Source organism: Rhyacophila brunnea, unplaced genomic scaffold, assembly GCF_057557595.1.
Source record: "Rhyacophila brunnea isolate RB1 unplaced genomic scaffold, BYU_Rbru_1.0 scaffold_23, whole genome shotgun sequence".
In the NCBI taxonomy this organism is placed as follows: Eukaryota; Metazoa; Arthropoda; class Insecta; order Trichoptera; family Rhyacophilidae; genus Rhyacophila; species Rhyacophila brunnea.
The window spans coordinates 24,198,537-24,216,571 of record NW_028232893.1 but is presented as its reverse complement, the minus strand read 5'-3'; the positions used below and the strand labels follow the sequence as shown (position 1 = coordinate 24,216,571).

General features: G+C 34.6%; 2 protein-coding genes across 2 annotated transcripts; one reads left to right on the top strand and one right to left on the bottom strand.

The window, feature by feature from the left end:
• Positions 1-3,452: 3,452 nt before the first annotated feature.
• Positions 3,453-7,840, top strand: LOC147069756 (ran-specific GTPase-activating protein-like). Its single transcript, XM_085950715.1, has 4 exons — positions 3,453-3,590; positions 3,718-3,909; positions 5,283-5,517; positions 5,905-7,840. The coding sequence occupies exons 1-4, from the start codon at positions 3,579-3,581 to the stop codon at positions 6,165-6,167; spliced, it is 702 nt and encodes a 233-aa protein (XP_085806841.1). The 5' UTR covers positions 3,453-3,578; the 3' UTR covers positions 6,168-7,840.
• A 4,753-nt stretch (positions 7,841-12,593) lies between these two features.
• Positions 12,594-17,004, bottom strand: wbl (endoplasmic reticulum protein 29-like protein wbl). The gene is made up of 2 exons (XM_085950713.1): positions 16,391-17,004; positions 12,594-15,418 (listed from the first exon to the last, which is right to left on the bottom strand). Exons 1-2 carry the CDS (start codon positions 16,943-16,945, stop codon positions 15,206-15,208), a joined length of 768 nt encoding a protein of 255 aa, XP_085806839.1. The 5' UTR covers positions 16,946-17,004; the 3' UTR covers positions 12,594-15,205.
• Positions 17,005-18,035: the final 1,031 nt, after the last annotated feature.

The window sequence follows — 18,035 nt, the reverse complement described above, 5'->3', positions numbered from 1 at the left end:
TTCTAGACTTTGTATTTACGATGGATTTACAATCTGTGCTTTTGGCTCCAAAGTCTAAAGTGTCAGCAATGTACTACAAAACAAAATTAATAGTACATAACTTTACAATTTACAATATAAAAACAAAAGAAGGATACTGTTTTCTGTGGAATGAAACTGAAGGTGCAGTCACAGCTAATGAGTTTGCTTCAATACTTGTATATTTCATTGAAAATGAAATTATTCCAAAAATAACGGATGTTTTATCTAAGACAATATGTTTTTGGAGTGACGGTTGTTCCGCACAAAATAGAAACACTACACTTTCAAATGCTCTATTAAACGTGGCAGTTAAAAACAACATAACCATTCTTCAAAAGTATCTCCTTAAAGGACATACACAAATGGAAGCAGACTCAATGCACTCGACTATTGAGAAACGTATTCGTCACCATAACATCAACGTACCTGCTGATTATGTTGATTACTGCAAAACTGCTCGATCTCCGCCATATAAAGTTGAATATCTTAACTACACTTTTTTCAAAGATTTTTCCAAAATAAAACATTACTCGTCGATAAGACCTGGCCGGAAAGTGGGTGACCCGCAAGTAACCCATTTGAAAGCTCTCAATTATAGTCCGAATGGAACAATAACATATAAACTAAGACACACTGAAGAATGGCAACATTATGGAACCAGAAGAACATTGAATAATATCCAGGCTATGGACATTTTACCACCACTGTATAGTCAAAGACGGAAGATAAAAACAGCAAAGTTTCAAGATTTGCAAACACTAAAACATAGTTTGCACTCTGATTATTATGATTTTTATGATAAACTACCTCACGAATGATTATCATACATATTAATAATGTTAACAACTTATTATTTCATTGCAGTATTATATTTTTAGTTTTTAGCTGTTAATTTGAGTAAATAACTACCTACTGTTAAATTTTATTTTAAAGACTTTCGTAAATGTTAAGTATGCATCATTTTTAAACGTAATAGCGTCAGTTTTGTAATAAAAAATATTTTAAAAAGTTTATGTTTAATAATGTACCCACTATAAGAAATATGTGTATCTCCTTAGAAATACGCATTTTAAGTTGCGAAAAATGTGTATCTCCAGTTTTAATGACATTTTGAGTAATTTTTCAAAATTTTATATTCGTTTTATGTTTCTTCAAATATTTGTAATATTCTCTATATGTTTTATTTTATTTAAATATATTATTGACAGAATTAAACTGTTTTTTGTCTCTCCTGTAAAGTAGTGTTTTTGGAGTTACACAATTTTCTAGTTTCAACGACGATATTGGTCTTCGAGAACAGATCGCACCGTGAGTGTAAAACCAAGGCATCTGCAAATTTTTCAATTTCGAGATTAAATGCAAAACAACTGCAAAAGTCGTAAACTCAATAATGTAAAAGTGAAGTAACTGAAAGAACATGCAATGTAATGTAGATATAAACTAAATATTATGTTTTATTTTTAGAAACTCTATTTGTCCTAACAAAACGAAGACTTCAAACCCTAATATATCCAAAATATGTCTTTTGCACTTGCCTTGCTTTTACACTCACGGTGCGAGATGTTTGTGATGGATACTAGGTGTGCGGTGGTGGTATGATTTTAAGAGTAACAAGGAGATGAGAGAATGCAGCAAGTTGAGAGTCAAGGGGCGACGTAGGACCTGGCTTTGTCACGTCCTGCGGATGCCAGAAGAGAACCTCAACCTGTCTTGCCTGTTCTTCCAGCCAACCGGATTCTGGCGTCCTGTGCGGCCGCTAAATACTATCTATAAAGTAAGTATATACGGGATGCTGGTAGGTATGACTTGGAACGACACAAGAAGACTGGTCAGTGACAAGGATTCTTGGAGGCACCGTGTGGTGTCCATATTCTCCAGCTAAGTGGCGGACATTGCCGAAGAAAGATGAATTACAGATCTACAAACTTATCTAAAGAATGGATGTGGGAGCTGATACACCCCTGTTACAGGCGGGCTTCTCCCGGTGTAAAATAATCGTTTAGTAGTCATAAGTCGAAACGTAACCCTGACCTCTAGAAACGGCTTCATAAAGCATCTAATCTGATTCCTTGCTCAACTACGTAATTTTTTTTTATTCATAAGTAAAGGCCATCGTCCGGTGTGTGAAAATCACATACTGGGCGGAGGTGTAATTAAGATAAATTTAATTTGATTTAAAAAGTTTAAATGATGATGGATGAGAGAGATAATTTTAAGACTAAATATAAGTATTCATATATAATAAATTTTGCCGCGCTTGCCGGCAACGTTAAAATCTCCACGCGCCTGCGCCGGGGTGGTCCTCGTGATTCGTCAAATCAAAAGCATCACGCGATAAAATTTGGCCAATCACGAGAGTCCTTTTTGCTGGACGGCGTGGGTACGGGGAATTTGAAAAAGAAAAAGAAAGTTAGTAAGCGTCCTTTGTAAACCGTGTACGGACCTGCGTAACTAATTGTAAAAACGAAATATGTAATGGACTATAAAGTAACGTTGTCCAACCAAATATTAAAATATATAACGCTAAGACCGTACGAGAAAGACTTAGTGTTTTATTTAATTTTACCAACATATATAAATCCTTTTTTTATTTTTTTTGTGAATCCGGGGTTCGAAGGACACCTGAGCTAGCCGCTGGAACCCCGGGCATCTCAGAGCCACAGTAGAAAACTACCCAATCAAGACGCAACTGGACAGAATCTGACATTCGAATGACGTTTCCAATATGGCGTCCATATGGTAGTTCGTAGTTCCATTTTTTACCATTATTTATGGGTCGATGACATTGAGCTACCTACCTTACAAGCTGCTTGTTGGCGAATTTACAATCTACTAAGAAAAGTTGAAAGCCGGTCTACTTGACACCCTCTACATGCTGGCGTCTGCGCAGTAAAGCGATAGTGGCGACCTCCCGGTAAAAAAAACGAACTACGTCCTGTCAAAATAGTCGCTAGCTTGTGGGTTCTGAGCGAGTGGAAAGTTTTGTGTGTCATCATCACAATTGCACTAGCTGACTCGCCCGTTTTTAAATTCGCCAACAAGCAGTTTGTAAAATAGTTCAATGTCATCGAGGCTTTAGATAAGTTTGAACATAATTATTATTTTTTGCGTGTATCCATTTAAAGTAGCGAAACACTCAAAGTAGGTAAAATACTTAAGGGCGATATTTTACAAAAGATATTGAATTTCTTTCAAAATTATGTTATTTCAGTTTGACATAAAAATAAAATATTTAATTATTATCTTTATAATGTCTTTTCGGGGCGGAAGAAGTTTATTTGTGAGTGATAAGTGACACAAATTTTTGTTGGATACGTATTAAATTGTAAAAATATGATTACCTAAATTACCTATATTTAAAAAAATATATTTTGTTTTAATTTTAGTATTCGTAACGTTTACGAACGGCCGTTTTAACGTTTATCATTTTTGGAACATCCAGCAAATTTAAATTTCACGGCATTGGCGCGACGTTACTGCAACCAAAACAAAATATCTCATTATTTTAACTTTTTCTAATAGTTTGGCGGTTTATTTTACAAAAGTTCTTCACCAAAATGTCTCTAATTGTAAGTTTATGCTTTTAATTGTCCATTGTTTATCTATATTTACCAAAAGTCACGTGTTCTAACCTACTATGCCTCCCGGAAGGGTATCGCAGCTGCAAAAAAATTCTATTGTTCTCGATGTTTTTAGTTAAATCCCGAGGTCCCCGTCACAAGGAATAGCGAGAGCGACGGTGCAGAAACGGGAGATCACGATCCTCAATATGAACCGATCGTATCCTTGCCTCTTGTCACGGTTTCGACAAACGAAGAGGACGAAGTTGAAATGTGCAAACTTCGAGCGAGGCTCTACCGTTTCGACAAAGTCGACCACGAATGGAAGGTTTGTTGACATGATATTTTTAGCCTGTTTAAATGGACAATATATTGTTATTTCACCACATCTAATGTCTCGATTCCATTTAAAACCCAGAAATACTATTGATCTGTGAAGGAAGTAAATTCCTACTAAAAATTTATCATTGTTATTGTGTCCTTGAAATATCTTCGATAACATCCGTATCCTTGACTCCACGCAAGATCAGCTTTAAAACAGTCATATTCTAACTAAAGCCAAGTTCAGACTAAGTTACATCTTTAAGTGAGCAAAGGAACATTGTTAACAACCAATTTGTATTAAATCATTTGAAATATTTCAATACAAATGTTTTTTCTGTCAGCAGTGAAAAACATATGCAAAAATACTAAGTGGCCTTGCTTCGGACGTAACGACGCGTATTTATACCACAATAGACTGTCCAAATTACATTTAGTTTGATAGCATTGTTTGTGCACATGCATTTGTGTAGTGACAATGTTTGATAATACAGCTCATTGTATGGGTCGTGGCCTTATCCAGGAAACGTCTTCATTAATTTCTATCGGATGAAAGCTTCTTACATTACTTCAGCCCCAATGATGCTGTATCTCTTTCTATACCTACATACAGTCACTGTTTCAGTTAAAAAAAATAAGTAGATATGTTTTTTAATAGAATTCAAAATTACAATTAATTTATTGATGTCATTGCAAAAATGGTAATTTATCATTTCCACACCAACGCCAAGTATATGGTTACATGTAAATTGTACGTGAAACATTTCACCATGACACAGTTTGCTGTGAGCTTTCTTATCAGAAAGAGATGACCATATACTAAACAGTCTCCAATTTTATTAAATTCAATATGAACATTAATTCAATTATCATGGCCGATTTTGGCAAAATTCATGAATTCAAGAATGAAAACCTAACAAATAATCCGGTATATTGGCTATTTTCAAAATTTGTTTGCTGCTGGCTTCCTGTAAAGTATAAACCGACAAGAACTGTGTTTTATTTAGACGTGAATTTTATGTCAGTACTATACGACCCAAAGAGGTTGGACGGTCTTTAATATACGGCCATATATTTCCGAAGCAACATTTCACAGCGAAATGCATACGTACAAGTTTCCGGACACGGTCTCCATTGGGTTAAGTATATCACCAGCTAATGCCTATGATCCTCCTAATTACATCGCTCATTCTGTAACTGTGATCCAAACTCATCAACCCACTGTCTCGAGGTAGACAAACTCGTCAACTTACTGTCTCGATGCATTTGCCATTTAGTGTGAGCTGGCCCTGAAGTGACATTTATCTGTGATTGGCATAAATTAACCATTGTAAAATAAAAAAAGATTAAATAAACCAAATTGAATTCGATCGATTGCAGGAGAGGGGCACAGGAGACATCAAACTCCTACATCACCTTGAAAACAACACTGTCCGCGTTGTCATGCGAAGAGACAAAACGTTGAAGATTTGCGCCAACCACTTCATCACGAATGACCTCCAGTTGAACCCTCACATCGGCTCCGACCGCGCCTTCAACTGGACCACTTTCGGTGACTTTGCCGACGAGACCGCCAAACAGGAATTCCTGGCTATCAAATTTGGAAATGTAGACAGTATGTTCAGTGCCTATGTCTTATTAAAATATTTCCAATCCGCCAATAATTCAATTTCTTGATCCCAAATCCCAGGATAGACAATATTTAAATTTTGCATTCTGATTTTTGGGTAAAATTTTGATATAGATTTGTTGTTCGCTTTTATCTGAATCCGGGTTTGAAATAATACTAATGCCATTAGGTATAGAAAATTCAGGATTGTGACCTGTATTAACAACACATTATGTGGAATATAAAAGTTTTCCTTATAATATTATATTACGTCTTCACCGTAAATTTGGTGGGAGTGAGAGACCTTCCGTCTGTGTACAGCTGAACAGTCGGCGACTTCCTTTTGTCTGGTTGCTCAAAATACTCTATTTATTATTGTATGTTCTATTTTAGATGCTACTATATGGAAGACGAAATTCTTAGAAGCCCAAGAAATCGTGAGAACTAAATGCAAGCTGTATAACGGCGATGAATCAGACACGTCCGATCTTGAATCGGATCCCGACAAGAGCACCGATTCATCGGAGAAGAAACAAGTCGAATCCGAAGACGACGACAATAGTAAAAACGACAATTCCAACGATGACGGAGTCGTTTTAAAGCTGTCCGAGTTGACGGTTAAAAATGAAACTAATGAAGCTGACACTAAAGAATAATCTTATTATTGGAAGACTCTTTCGAGTTGTTCGGTGGATCCCATCCAATCAATTCAAAGATAACTTGCTTATGCATTGCGTGGACAAATTCACAATATCTCACTGATCACTAAACTTTTACAGTAGAACCCCTTTAATTTTAGGTATAAAAAACAATATTCTACGTACAGTACGTCCTCGACTTCCGTGAATTCGTACTTACGCGATTTTTTAAAATATGCTTTTTTGCTGCAGTTAGTTATGAGGATTACCTGCCACAATAAATTTTTAATGTGGACGAAACTGGGCTCATTGGAAAAAAATGCCAGATCGATCATATTATATATCCCAACTAGAAAAATCTATGCCAGGTTTTAAGGTGTCTGAAGATAGGCTAACCCTTTTACTTGGTGGAAATGCTGCTGGGGATTGTAAAATCAAACCACTTCATCAATCAATGTTTTCTTAAATGTACGTGTGTAGGTCCAATTTATTTTCACTTAACATTCGAAGCTAGCACATATTATTTTAAAAAATTGCATGATTATTAGTTTTATTCGACTTACGCGAGTTTTCGGAAGGAATTAATCACGTAAGTCAAGGACTTACTGTATAATGTAGGTACCTCATTTAAAATAGTTGTGACTCAGTGAAAGTTGTATTTTTAATAAAGCTGAGAGTTTTAGCTAATATTTAATGCTTGTACCCCTCTACTTAGGGTTCCATGACAAAACAGAACAGTGACAAAACAGAACAACGATAAATATAACTATGACCTTTCAGGAAAAATATAAATTTTATATTGAAATTGTCCTATCTCTGTTATGTTGATAGATTTTTAATAGCACAGATTTTCAATACACCATAATAACTCAAATTATATACCTAATTTCTGCAACACTAATCGCTAGAAAGCCTCAAATAAACGGGACTTTGCCAGCAAGCTAAGGATATCTCATCTTAATCAATATAGTATGTTCAAAATGATTGGGTGACTAGGTACAACGAAATATTGACCTAACCTAACCTAAGCTATGCTAACATAACCTAATCTAAACTAAATAGATTCCACATAAATTAATGTTTCATTTTTCCCCTGGCTGTTCTGTTTTGTCATGTTTTGTTTTGTCACTGTTCTGTTTTTTCCGGTCACTATCTATTCAAATCTCAATAGAATTTGTATTTTCATTAGTTATTTCAATTTTAATCTGTTTTTGACGTATGGGCATGTAAATGTCAAAATAACGATTGACAAATATTTTTTGAAATTAAAATTTTTGCCTTTTCTTAAATGTATATGCAATCTTAATTGCTCTCTCAGAGGAAATTTGATGTTTTTGTCTGTTAAAATTGTTGGTCTTCTAAACGCATGTCAGCGGCGAGGGGTGGAGGTAGGCTGTTCGTAGGCAGATTCGACATAAATAGTGCATGTGTACTAAACTTTGTCTGACATACTTATTCGTTATTAAATACAATTTGCAAATGGTGCCGGTAGTTTTTAAAATTCAATTAAACCCGTCCTAAACCGAAACAAAATGGTTTAGGTATGCTATGGGCGATCTGACAAAAATAGTGCACACTTTTTCAGTCATATTGATTTGCTTTTGTTGAATTAAGAATTCATAATATTACAGATGGCGTTGGTTAGTTTTTTAAAATCCACTAAACCCTGCATAAATCAAACCTTAATCGATAAAAAATATATCTAAAATGATTTATGGTTTAATGGCATAATTTTAGATATTTTATAGAAAAATGAATATTTTTTGACTATTTACTATGGCTTGGATTAGGCAATATTTAATTGAATTTTAAAAACTTACTAACAAACACTATCTACACATTGTAGTTTTTAGTTCAGCCTAACAGCCTATCTCCACCCTTCGCCACTGACGCATATACATATATCTCTGTGTAATATATTATAATTCAGTGATATATGTGTATTGTATTAATTAACCATAGGTAAAATTACTTCATTCTATCATTCCTTTCCATAAATATTATTCATTCCTTTGTGGCATTATACCTGTGTATAAAAATTCTTCCATTTGTATCTTTCCAAATCCATTCCTTGTATATATATCTTGTTCTTGCACCAGAGTGTATGGTTAACGTGTATGTTTCTCTCTTTTTATTTCCTTTGCTTTGTTACTGAGGATATAATCTCATGTCAGGAATAAAATAGTTTTTCATGCATAAAAAAATAGATATGTCGTGATGTGAATTAATACTATTCTGCTTATTTAATCCTCAGAATCTCAATTATCGATTGATATAGAATAATATTGTTGACTTATATTAATTAAAAGATACCACAATTTGCAAGTTGAAACGCCTTGATTTGACATTTCTATTTTTATAAGAAAAAAATAATATGTAACTCGTTTTAAGAAATGATGTTTTGAATATTAACTGATTGTTATCAAAAACAAATACATAAGTTGTTTTTAAATGAACTAGTAAAACACTTTAATATTAATTTTATTATTGATGAAATGAAATTTAGTAAGTGTTTAAATTGCTTTCTTTAAGAGTTTTTGGTGTTATTATTAATCTTAAATATCAATTACACGTAATGATTCAGGTTACAATTTGATCGTCTGGACTCTTGTGATTGGTTCATAATATCCGTGGGGTTGCTGTCAAAAGTTGGTAAGTCATTAATTTAGGTATTTAGAGTCAACAATGGATTGTGTCTACATATTAAAATAGTTTTCTTTCTGTTTCTGAAATGATTTCTCGGTCGGTAAAGTTATATTATTATATTGAGGTGCACTTCGCATACTGTCACGGTGACAAATTTAGTCTATGGTTTCGTCATTTTGCAGAATATTTTGGACGATCACCACATCTGTAAATTCAATGATGGAGAGTGCCAACTCTAATGTAATAGTATTTTGAATTATTATTCAATATTCATGGTAATTTCAATTAATTTTAACAGTTTACGTGTGCGTATGTTAAAATTACTTGCAATAAGATATTCATAGATAATATTTTGAACAGAACCCAACCTACAGACCATAGATAATAGACAAGATTCTTATAGAAAATACATGGTTCCAACTGGTAAAAATAAAAAAACACGATTTTGACATAAGTCGAAAATGTGTAGGCATGTATGAAATGATAAAAGATGTTCATTGAGTCATATAAGTGTCGATGCAGTGCGTTATAACGTGAGGTGACCTCATTGTTCTGGTGATTATGGCAGATTTTGCTACCTGACAATGTTAGTTTAAAAGTTCAAAATGTGCTACGGGATGGGAGCATTAGTCTGATTACATTTTTAACACCAAGAATACGACATTACACACTTTTTTCCCGTAGCGACAGCTTACTGTTACGTGACGTGCATCTCATTATAATCACAATTTAAGAGTCGGTGGATCTGCTCGTGTAATTTAGCCATAATTATCTTGGGTCTGTGAAAGTAACCCAAACCAACTGGTTGGTCTAATAAAATATGTAGTTGGCGCAATCGCTGTGCTACTGTGTGCTTTATGAAACTTAAAATTAAGGAAGCTTCATGTCTCATGTAACTATATGTATCTATTTTTGTAATTGCATGAGTAGCCATAAATTAAGTTAAATATTATTCTAAAATTAAGTTTGTATTAGTGATACTAACACGGAGGAGTCTTAAAGTTGAGCAGAGGAACGAATATCTGTATAGATGTCTGTGATTCCTGAAGTAGAGTTATAAAATTAATGGCACATGTCGTCATACTGTTGGCTAAAATAATGTGACATGGCAAGGTTTATTAGGTAGAGTTAAAGCCTAGTTGTGACCAATTTACATAATATGTATAACCGAAAATAATTGCATGTGCACAATCATTTGTTTTAAACTCGACACAATATGTCCACACGCAGACATTTCTATCGAATTAAATGTAGTTCAGATAGTCCAGTCTTTGTCCAATGAAACAGTAAAAAGTTTGCCCCAATTGTGGTTGAATTTCCATTTGTCTTCTATCCGCGGCATAAAACAAATGATTGGAAACAGTTTTTATACAATGTTTATGTATGTCGTCGGTCTGAACTAGGCTTATGGACTTGGCGCCTTATTAATTGATGCTGGCAGCCGTTAAATTAACAACTGGTTGCTGTGGGGCAGATAGAAGGGCTTGGACCCTCTACCTGTTCCAATACCGGTGCTTTTCCTGTTGGAGAAAGCTTAGCTGCTGATATTTTTGGAACGGTCCATGAATTTCGTTAATTTGCCACAGCTCCTGTTGACAATCAAAACTTTTTGTTACATATTTTAACTATGGTAATTTTTGTTGAGAGATACCATGCACCTCGTAGTTGAAATTAACTAGGCCACGTGGCAGACAAAACCCCTCTATGCATATGCTCGCCCTCCGGTCAGCCGTTCACTCAATGTACTCATTTAATATAATTTTATTACTGTATGTTTTTTTCCATCATACATTTCAGTGGATGGCTAAAATCTTTTAGTAATGTAATTTACCAATGGACAATAGTGATGAATTATAAAAACTTTCTTTAGGACTGCGTAACTAACTGCCTTAAATGTGGTAACAATGGTAAAATAAAAAAAATATTTTATTAACTTTTTTTTTTATTACACAACCATTAAACAAAAACATTTATATATTATGTAATATGTACATACTGTGTTTTTACTAATAAATCGAGGCCTTTGTTTTTAAAAGTGGACAAAATGTAAATATTAAACAATGGCTGAGATAATGTTCACCGTTTGTTTCACATTGCAATAATGGAAATTATGTAAAGATGGAATGTGCTAAAATAAACAAGCTGAACTATATTGTGTGATATGGGATAAAAGGCTGTGAAGTTTTGACCAGGTATGTCCAACTTCAAGCAGGCTATGATCTACTACACTTTGTCATTCTTCAACTTTAACAAACATAGTATATTTGACTGAGGACACTGATGTATTACAAATTAAACAACACTCGTCTTCACCACCAAAAAGAAATATTTAATTTGTCATGAAAATGATAAGTTTTGGGTACTCATTACTCTCTAACTGTCCAAAGAAACTGCTGATTGACGATAAGAGGAAATATCGTGAGCATTCTGACAACATGGCCAATCCGACATTTTTACTGAATTTCATGTTTTATATACATTCAATGTCAAATGATCTTGCGGATATTTGCAATTTATCCCATGTGTAAAAAAACAATTTGTCATATCACATTAAATAAAATTTTTGATAGCTGTCTTGCTGTGTCCATTTTTTAAACCATAAAAAAACACAAACTAAATAATATGGATTAAAAAAAAAAACTACTAGCTCCATATAAAATATTTTTTTTAAATTAGTTTTTTCATTCTCCTGAACAGTTTTGCAGATAGTATTGTGAGAATGCCCACGATCACTGGCGGCTCCTTGCTTAGGTCATTCGGTCATTGACCTGCCAAAATAAATACCTTACAATCGACATAATAATATTAATAATATGTGCAATGTCATATATAATAATATTAATAATAATCGGTGGATTTGAAATTATAGGGCGCGCGATATTGTGTCGACCCAGTCTATTGGGCTTTTTTTTGTTTGGGCGATAATTCCCCGAACAAAAATATTGTGTTCGCCGGCAGTCTGAAAATTGACCCAAATTGAATATTTTTATAAAATTTTCTCTCTCGTTTCTCATACATAAGACAGAGATCGATATAACACAAAATACGAGATCGAAGCTTGTAACGGTGCGTGAATTACTGTAATATCGGCAATGCCCGAGTGTGAGACAAAAGATTTTTTCACCTAATTAAATGAAACAGAATGATAACACTGACTAGATAATTGGTCTCAAGACGCAACTGTGTATGCGGTTCGGATTCGTTGACAGGTTTTGATGAATGCCTTTGGTTATTTTAATCATATGTAAGGAGTTTTTGGTGCAGTTATTGCATATACACACAACGTTTGGTTTTTAGTGATTTATAACATTTTTGTGAAGCAGTTAGTACGCACGCAGTAGCAATTGAAGTCTGTGATACAATTATAATGGAAATGGAAGCACGATTCGCATCCAACAATCATTCCATTATATCCGATTTGTTCAATAAAGAAAATTACACTGATTTTAAAAATAATTTTCCCACACGTCGTTGGGTACTCATTACTCTCTAACTGTCCAAAGAAACTGCTGATTGACGATAAGAGGAAATATCGTGAGCATTCTGACAACATGGCCAATCCGACATTTTTACTGAATTTCATGTTTTATATACATTCAATGTCAAATGATCTTGCGGATATTTGCAATTTATCCCATGTGTAAAAAAACAATTTGTCATATCACATTAAATAAAATTTTTGATAGCTGTCTTGCTGTGTCCATTTTTTAAACCATAAAAAAACACAAACTAAATAATATGGATTAAAAAAAAAAACTACTAGCTCCATATAAAATATTTTTTTTAAATTAGTTTTTTCATTCTCCTGAACAGTTTTGCAGATAGTATTGTGAGAATGCCCACGATCACTGGCGGCTCCTTGCTTAGGTCATTCGGTCATTGACCTGCCAAAATAAATACCTTACAATCGACATAATAATATTAATAATATGTGCAATGTCATATATAATAATATTAATAATAATCGGTGGATTTGAAATTATAGGGCGCGCGATATTGTGTCGACCCAGTCTATTGGGCTTTTTTTTGTTTGGGCGATAATTCCCCGAACAAAAATATTGTGTTCGCCGGCAGTCTGAAAATTGACCCAAATTGAATATTTTTATAAAATTTTCTCTCTCGTTTCTCATACATAAGACAGAGATCGATATAACACAAAATACGAGATCGAAGCTTGTAACGGTGCGTGAATTACTGTAATATCGGCAATGCCCGAGTGTGAGACAAAAGATTTTTTCACCTAATTAAATGAAACAGAATGATAACACTGACTAGATAATTGGTCTCAAGACGCAACTGTGTATGCGGTTCGGATTCGTTGACAGGTTTTGATGAATGCCTTTGGTTATTTTAATCATATGTAAGGAGTTTTTGGTGCAGTTATTGCATATACACACAACGTTTGGTTTTTAGTGATTTATAACATTTTTGTGAAGCAGTTAGTACGCACGCAGTAGCAATTGAAGTCTGTGATACAATTATAATGGAAATGGAAGCACGATTCGCATCCAACAATCATTCCATTATATCCGATTTGTTCAATAAAGAAAATTACACTGATTTTAAAAATAATTTTCCCACACGTCAAGTAAATTTGGTAAAACTGTTAGAAGAAATAAACATAATCAAGTTAAAAAATGAATTATTGGTGTTTTATCAACGAGATGATTTGCATGGCGCTAATAGTGCAGTTTCTCTTCTACATTTTTTACTCAGCAATAATTTCAACGAAACATTTTCCGAGTCGATCAAAGTTCTCCAATTTATTTGCGTCATACCAATGACAACAGTTGAAAGTGAAAGATGTTTTTCCACTCTCAAAAGAATAAAAACCTTTCTACGCAATAGGGCCAGGATAGACTGACCGCTCTTGCAATGCTCAGTATTGAAAAAAAATATGTGGGAAAAATAGACAATTTTTATAATCGTGTGATTGATGATTTTTCAAAAAGCAAAGAAAGAAAAGTGGACCTAATTTACAAAAAATTATAACGCGTTGTGTGCAATTTCGGTTAACGATGGGTTGGCGTTATGAAAAACGGACATTTTTTGAAGGGTAAGTAGGTACCTACCTATAACAATTTCTAGCACTTATTCTATAATGTATAAAAAGTCAATTTGCAATACGTCTTTTCAGTATACAACGAAAAGGCAAATTAAAATAATATATTCAAAATTGACCTGCTAGTTTATTCCGGATTAAGCCGCCAATGCCTACGATATACGCCAGTTTAAAGAGCGCGGATTCACATTTCTCTCACACCTACAACAAGGTGTGAGTGATGCAATACGAATTATATGATGTCTTCCTCATGATTAATTTGAAAATTACTTCCACCTAAATGTATAATGCGATGGGTTCCAGGTTCGAATCCTGGGTCTGGCAAATAAATACACATTGTTTCTCAATTTGTTTGGAGTATGGACCTAATAAGTTGAGCAAATGGCTGACATCTAAAAACAGAAATCTGTTAATACAAACTTTCACTCCGTGGAGGCCCATTTATGATCCTATTAGGATCGGACATGGTCAAAAGAAACTGGTTAAGGAAATATAAATAGGAATGTTTAATGCTTCGCGTTTAAAATATTTCAATGAAATCATATTTTATTACGACCGAATGTACAGACTATCACGAACCAATTGCTATGGTGCAATCGACCAAAACATATCCCGCAATTGACACAGTTTATACAACAAATGTTCATAATATCCGCAAGAAGATACCATACTCTTGAAAAAAAATGGTAACTATAACCAGTTTTATCCACATAAAACGGAACTGCTAGATCTTGTAAACATGATGTGGTAAAGCGGTTTTGTAAAAATATAGAAAACAAACTTCTCTATTTTTTTTACTTTTGACAATATGAGGGTAGAATAGATCGTTGATTAAAAACAGACGGTGAATAATACGCATTAATTCAACCATACAAAAAATAACTACCATTCCATTCAGAATACGACAATGAGTTTAATATAAATACAATACATTAAATCTTCATGCTTATAATAATGCTTTCACATGTTTACTCTTACACATTACGTGAGTCATTTAATTTTAATACTGTAGAATTAATATAACATTCATTTTATGGAATGTAGTATAAATCAGTGCGATGTCATAAAAAAAACACAAACTAGGTTACAACCTTTCTCCATTTCCTGTTACTATACAGTGGTATGTTTTTCAAGTACAGTAGAACATTGATTATCCGGGCTAACTTCATCTCCAATTCATCCGGATAATCGAGGTTCTAACAGATACAATAGCCAGTCTTTAATACAATATCTACAATACATACATTGTTCTCAAAACGTTTGATGATATTCTCAATTGGCCTTAATTTTAGTTAAAAAAATAAAGTATTCAATTATATATTACTATCTCTAAAACTAGGCATTCCGTTTACAAGTCTTCTTTTTTGTGTTCCTCATGCTTGACACTGCCGATAAAACTTTGCAAGATATTCAATTTGGTGACCAAGGTTTTCTTTTTCTCGTCAGAGATCTTTTCATCGAGCAATTTGGTCACTCTTAGCTTTTCCGTGTCGACAAGTGAGTCTCCTTTTTCGATGATTTTTTGCATTATCAATTTATAGACGTTCGCCGTCGCCAATAACTGAAATAAAAACATTTATTACTTCAGACTGCATTTATTTCGATTTTACAATAGAATAGGTATGATTAATATTGAATTCCACAAATTTTACTTTTAGGCCGCTATCAATAGTCATACTAATTCGTGTAAATGAGTGAGATTTTGTTTTTTTTTTTTTTTTTGACCATGTCCGATCCTGATAGGATCATATGGGCCTCCACAGAGTGGAGGTTTGTATTGACAGATTTTGATTTTTACGAGAAATGGATGTCAGCCACTCGCTCAACCTATTAGGTCCATACCCTGACACACACAAATTGAAAAACAATATGTGTACTTGCCAGACCCAGGATTCGAACCTGGGACCCACGGCTTTATAGTCCAACGCTTAAGTCGCGCGGCCACCGTGGGTATGGGTGGGTGGGCTATATAGTAAATTTTCAGACAACACATAAATGGCCATCAAAAATATGAAATAAACCTGTCAAATCCATAGATATTGTGAATTTAATGTTGTTCACTCGTTTCGGATACATCAAAATTGTATCGAGTACCGATTATCACCAAACAGAAAGACCGTTGGAGTAACATAACGTGATATATGGAACACGACGAGCATGTTGCCATTATAAAGCGACAGTCGCACGTAACCTTTGAAACATATAGATATTATTTGGATCTGGCAATCGGCGAGCCAGTATAGGAATGACCAATTCGTAGATGTTTGTATGCGTCCTGGCGTCTTCGACTCAGCCCAAGAAGCGTGCAACTTGTCAATTGCAACAGCAGATTTTTTTTCAAACTAAACAGTCGCATTGGACCAATCTGCAGAGCCCCATTTGGTGATGTGTGTTTTGTGAATAACAATGACGTATTCGACACATTGCAGGCAAGATGAGTTTTGATGTGAGAGCCGGCTATTCACCCCATTCGATGATTGTGGTTTAAATATTCACAACAATATCTACCAGAAATAAAACAAAAATCACATACATCTTTTTCCAATCCAGCGATGGTATCTTCAGCTTTCTTCAAAAGTTTTTTCTTTTTCTCATGGTCTGCGTCTGAAAACCTTAGAGCTATTTGATCCAACTTCTGAATACATCCCGGCATACTCAAATGGATTCCTGCTCTGTCCTTGACGAACCTTCGCAGGTTATCAGTGGTGAAAGGAACTTTATCAGAAAAGGTGATCGGATCCTTGCGGTCTTTGAGAAACAATTTGACAACAGGGAAGTCATCTTTCGTCATGCCGTACCGCTTCGCCAATGCTTCGTTGTCCTTTTCGCCGTAGTCTTTAACGCCTACCTCTGCCACCATGAGATCGTCCGCCGATTTGGCATCCTTTGCTAGGACGGCGTAAGCTTCGTGTTTGTCCCCATAAGGAAAGGCGACGTCAAATTTAACCAACGACGCGTCAAATTTGGACAATAGTTTATCGAATGTGTATTCGTCCAGTTCCACGCAACCGGTGCATGCACATATTTCAGGTATGTTAACAACTCCTATTACCACCGCTAATAAAACGGCATGATAAACCATTTTCATTCAAATAGAAAAATATTAATATTTGAAGTACCGGCAAGCGGTGTCACTGTTCTGACAGTAGTTGAGTAAATAGTCATAGATAATAGAAATTTGTCTATGGTTAAAGTTTGCTTTGTTTAATAAATTATGGCTTACAAATAAGTGATCATATATCAAAAAATAATACTTGAGCATTGAATCGTCCCAGTAAAGCAGAATAAATAAATGCTACTCTTTTATTTATAACAGGATTCTTGTCTTTCACTCGTTGTTTTGACGGAAACATGTATCTTTCATTAAAAGGCATTGTTTGTCTGCGATGTATTATGACATCACTGTGAGATTAGCGACCTGCACGTACACAATCTGCGTGAAAGCCTCGTGTGCGCGATGTCGCACGGGAATAATCGTGTGTCTAAAAGTCGCGTAGCAAACAGCTGAAAGAGTGGGGTCAATTCGTTTTTTAACACATTTTACCACGTTTAATCTATCACGTATGACGTACATCAAATCGTTTTACTACGTTCGCAATTTCTCTCGCCAATTTATTACGGACCTTATGGACATGTATAAAATATTCCCATGTTTGCGGAGAATCAAATCGGCGACATATGAAAAGAGAAATTTACGCGATGTGGCGTATGCAAAAATAATTAATTTCTTCAAAGAGAGAGGATTTCCCGAGGCTAATAGAGACTTTCTAGTAAACAACATTCAAAGCCTTAGGCATAAAGCCCATCAAGACGGACGAGCGGGCGCAGTCGGCGTAAGAAGCGTATATTCATAACCATAATCACACGCCTCTTGCCACGCATTACCCTTCACCTATGTAATAAGGGGCCCAAGAAGTACAAAATAATTATTATTACAGCGTCTCTCATAACAAAGCAATAAAAATATTAGGTATATTATTTCTCGGGGCTTGTAATTAAATATCAAACACGCAATAACTCAAAGCGTACAATGTTCTTAATAATGGCTTCTCGCCCGTCTTATCGACGACGCTTCGAGGAGCGTGATTTTGCTTGCTGTGTTCAATGAGTGGACTCCGTTGTATTTTCGTTAAATCTTATCGCTGAGAAGCGACAAACGGTGACTCATGCGGCAGGCG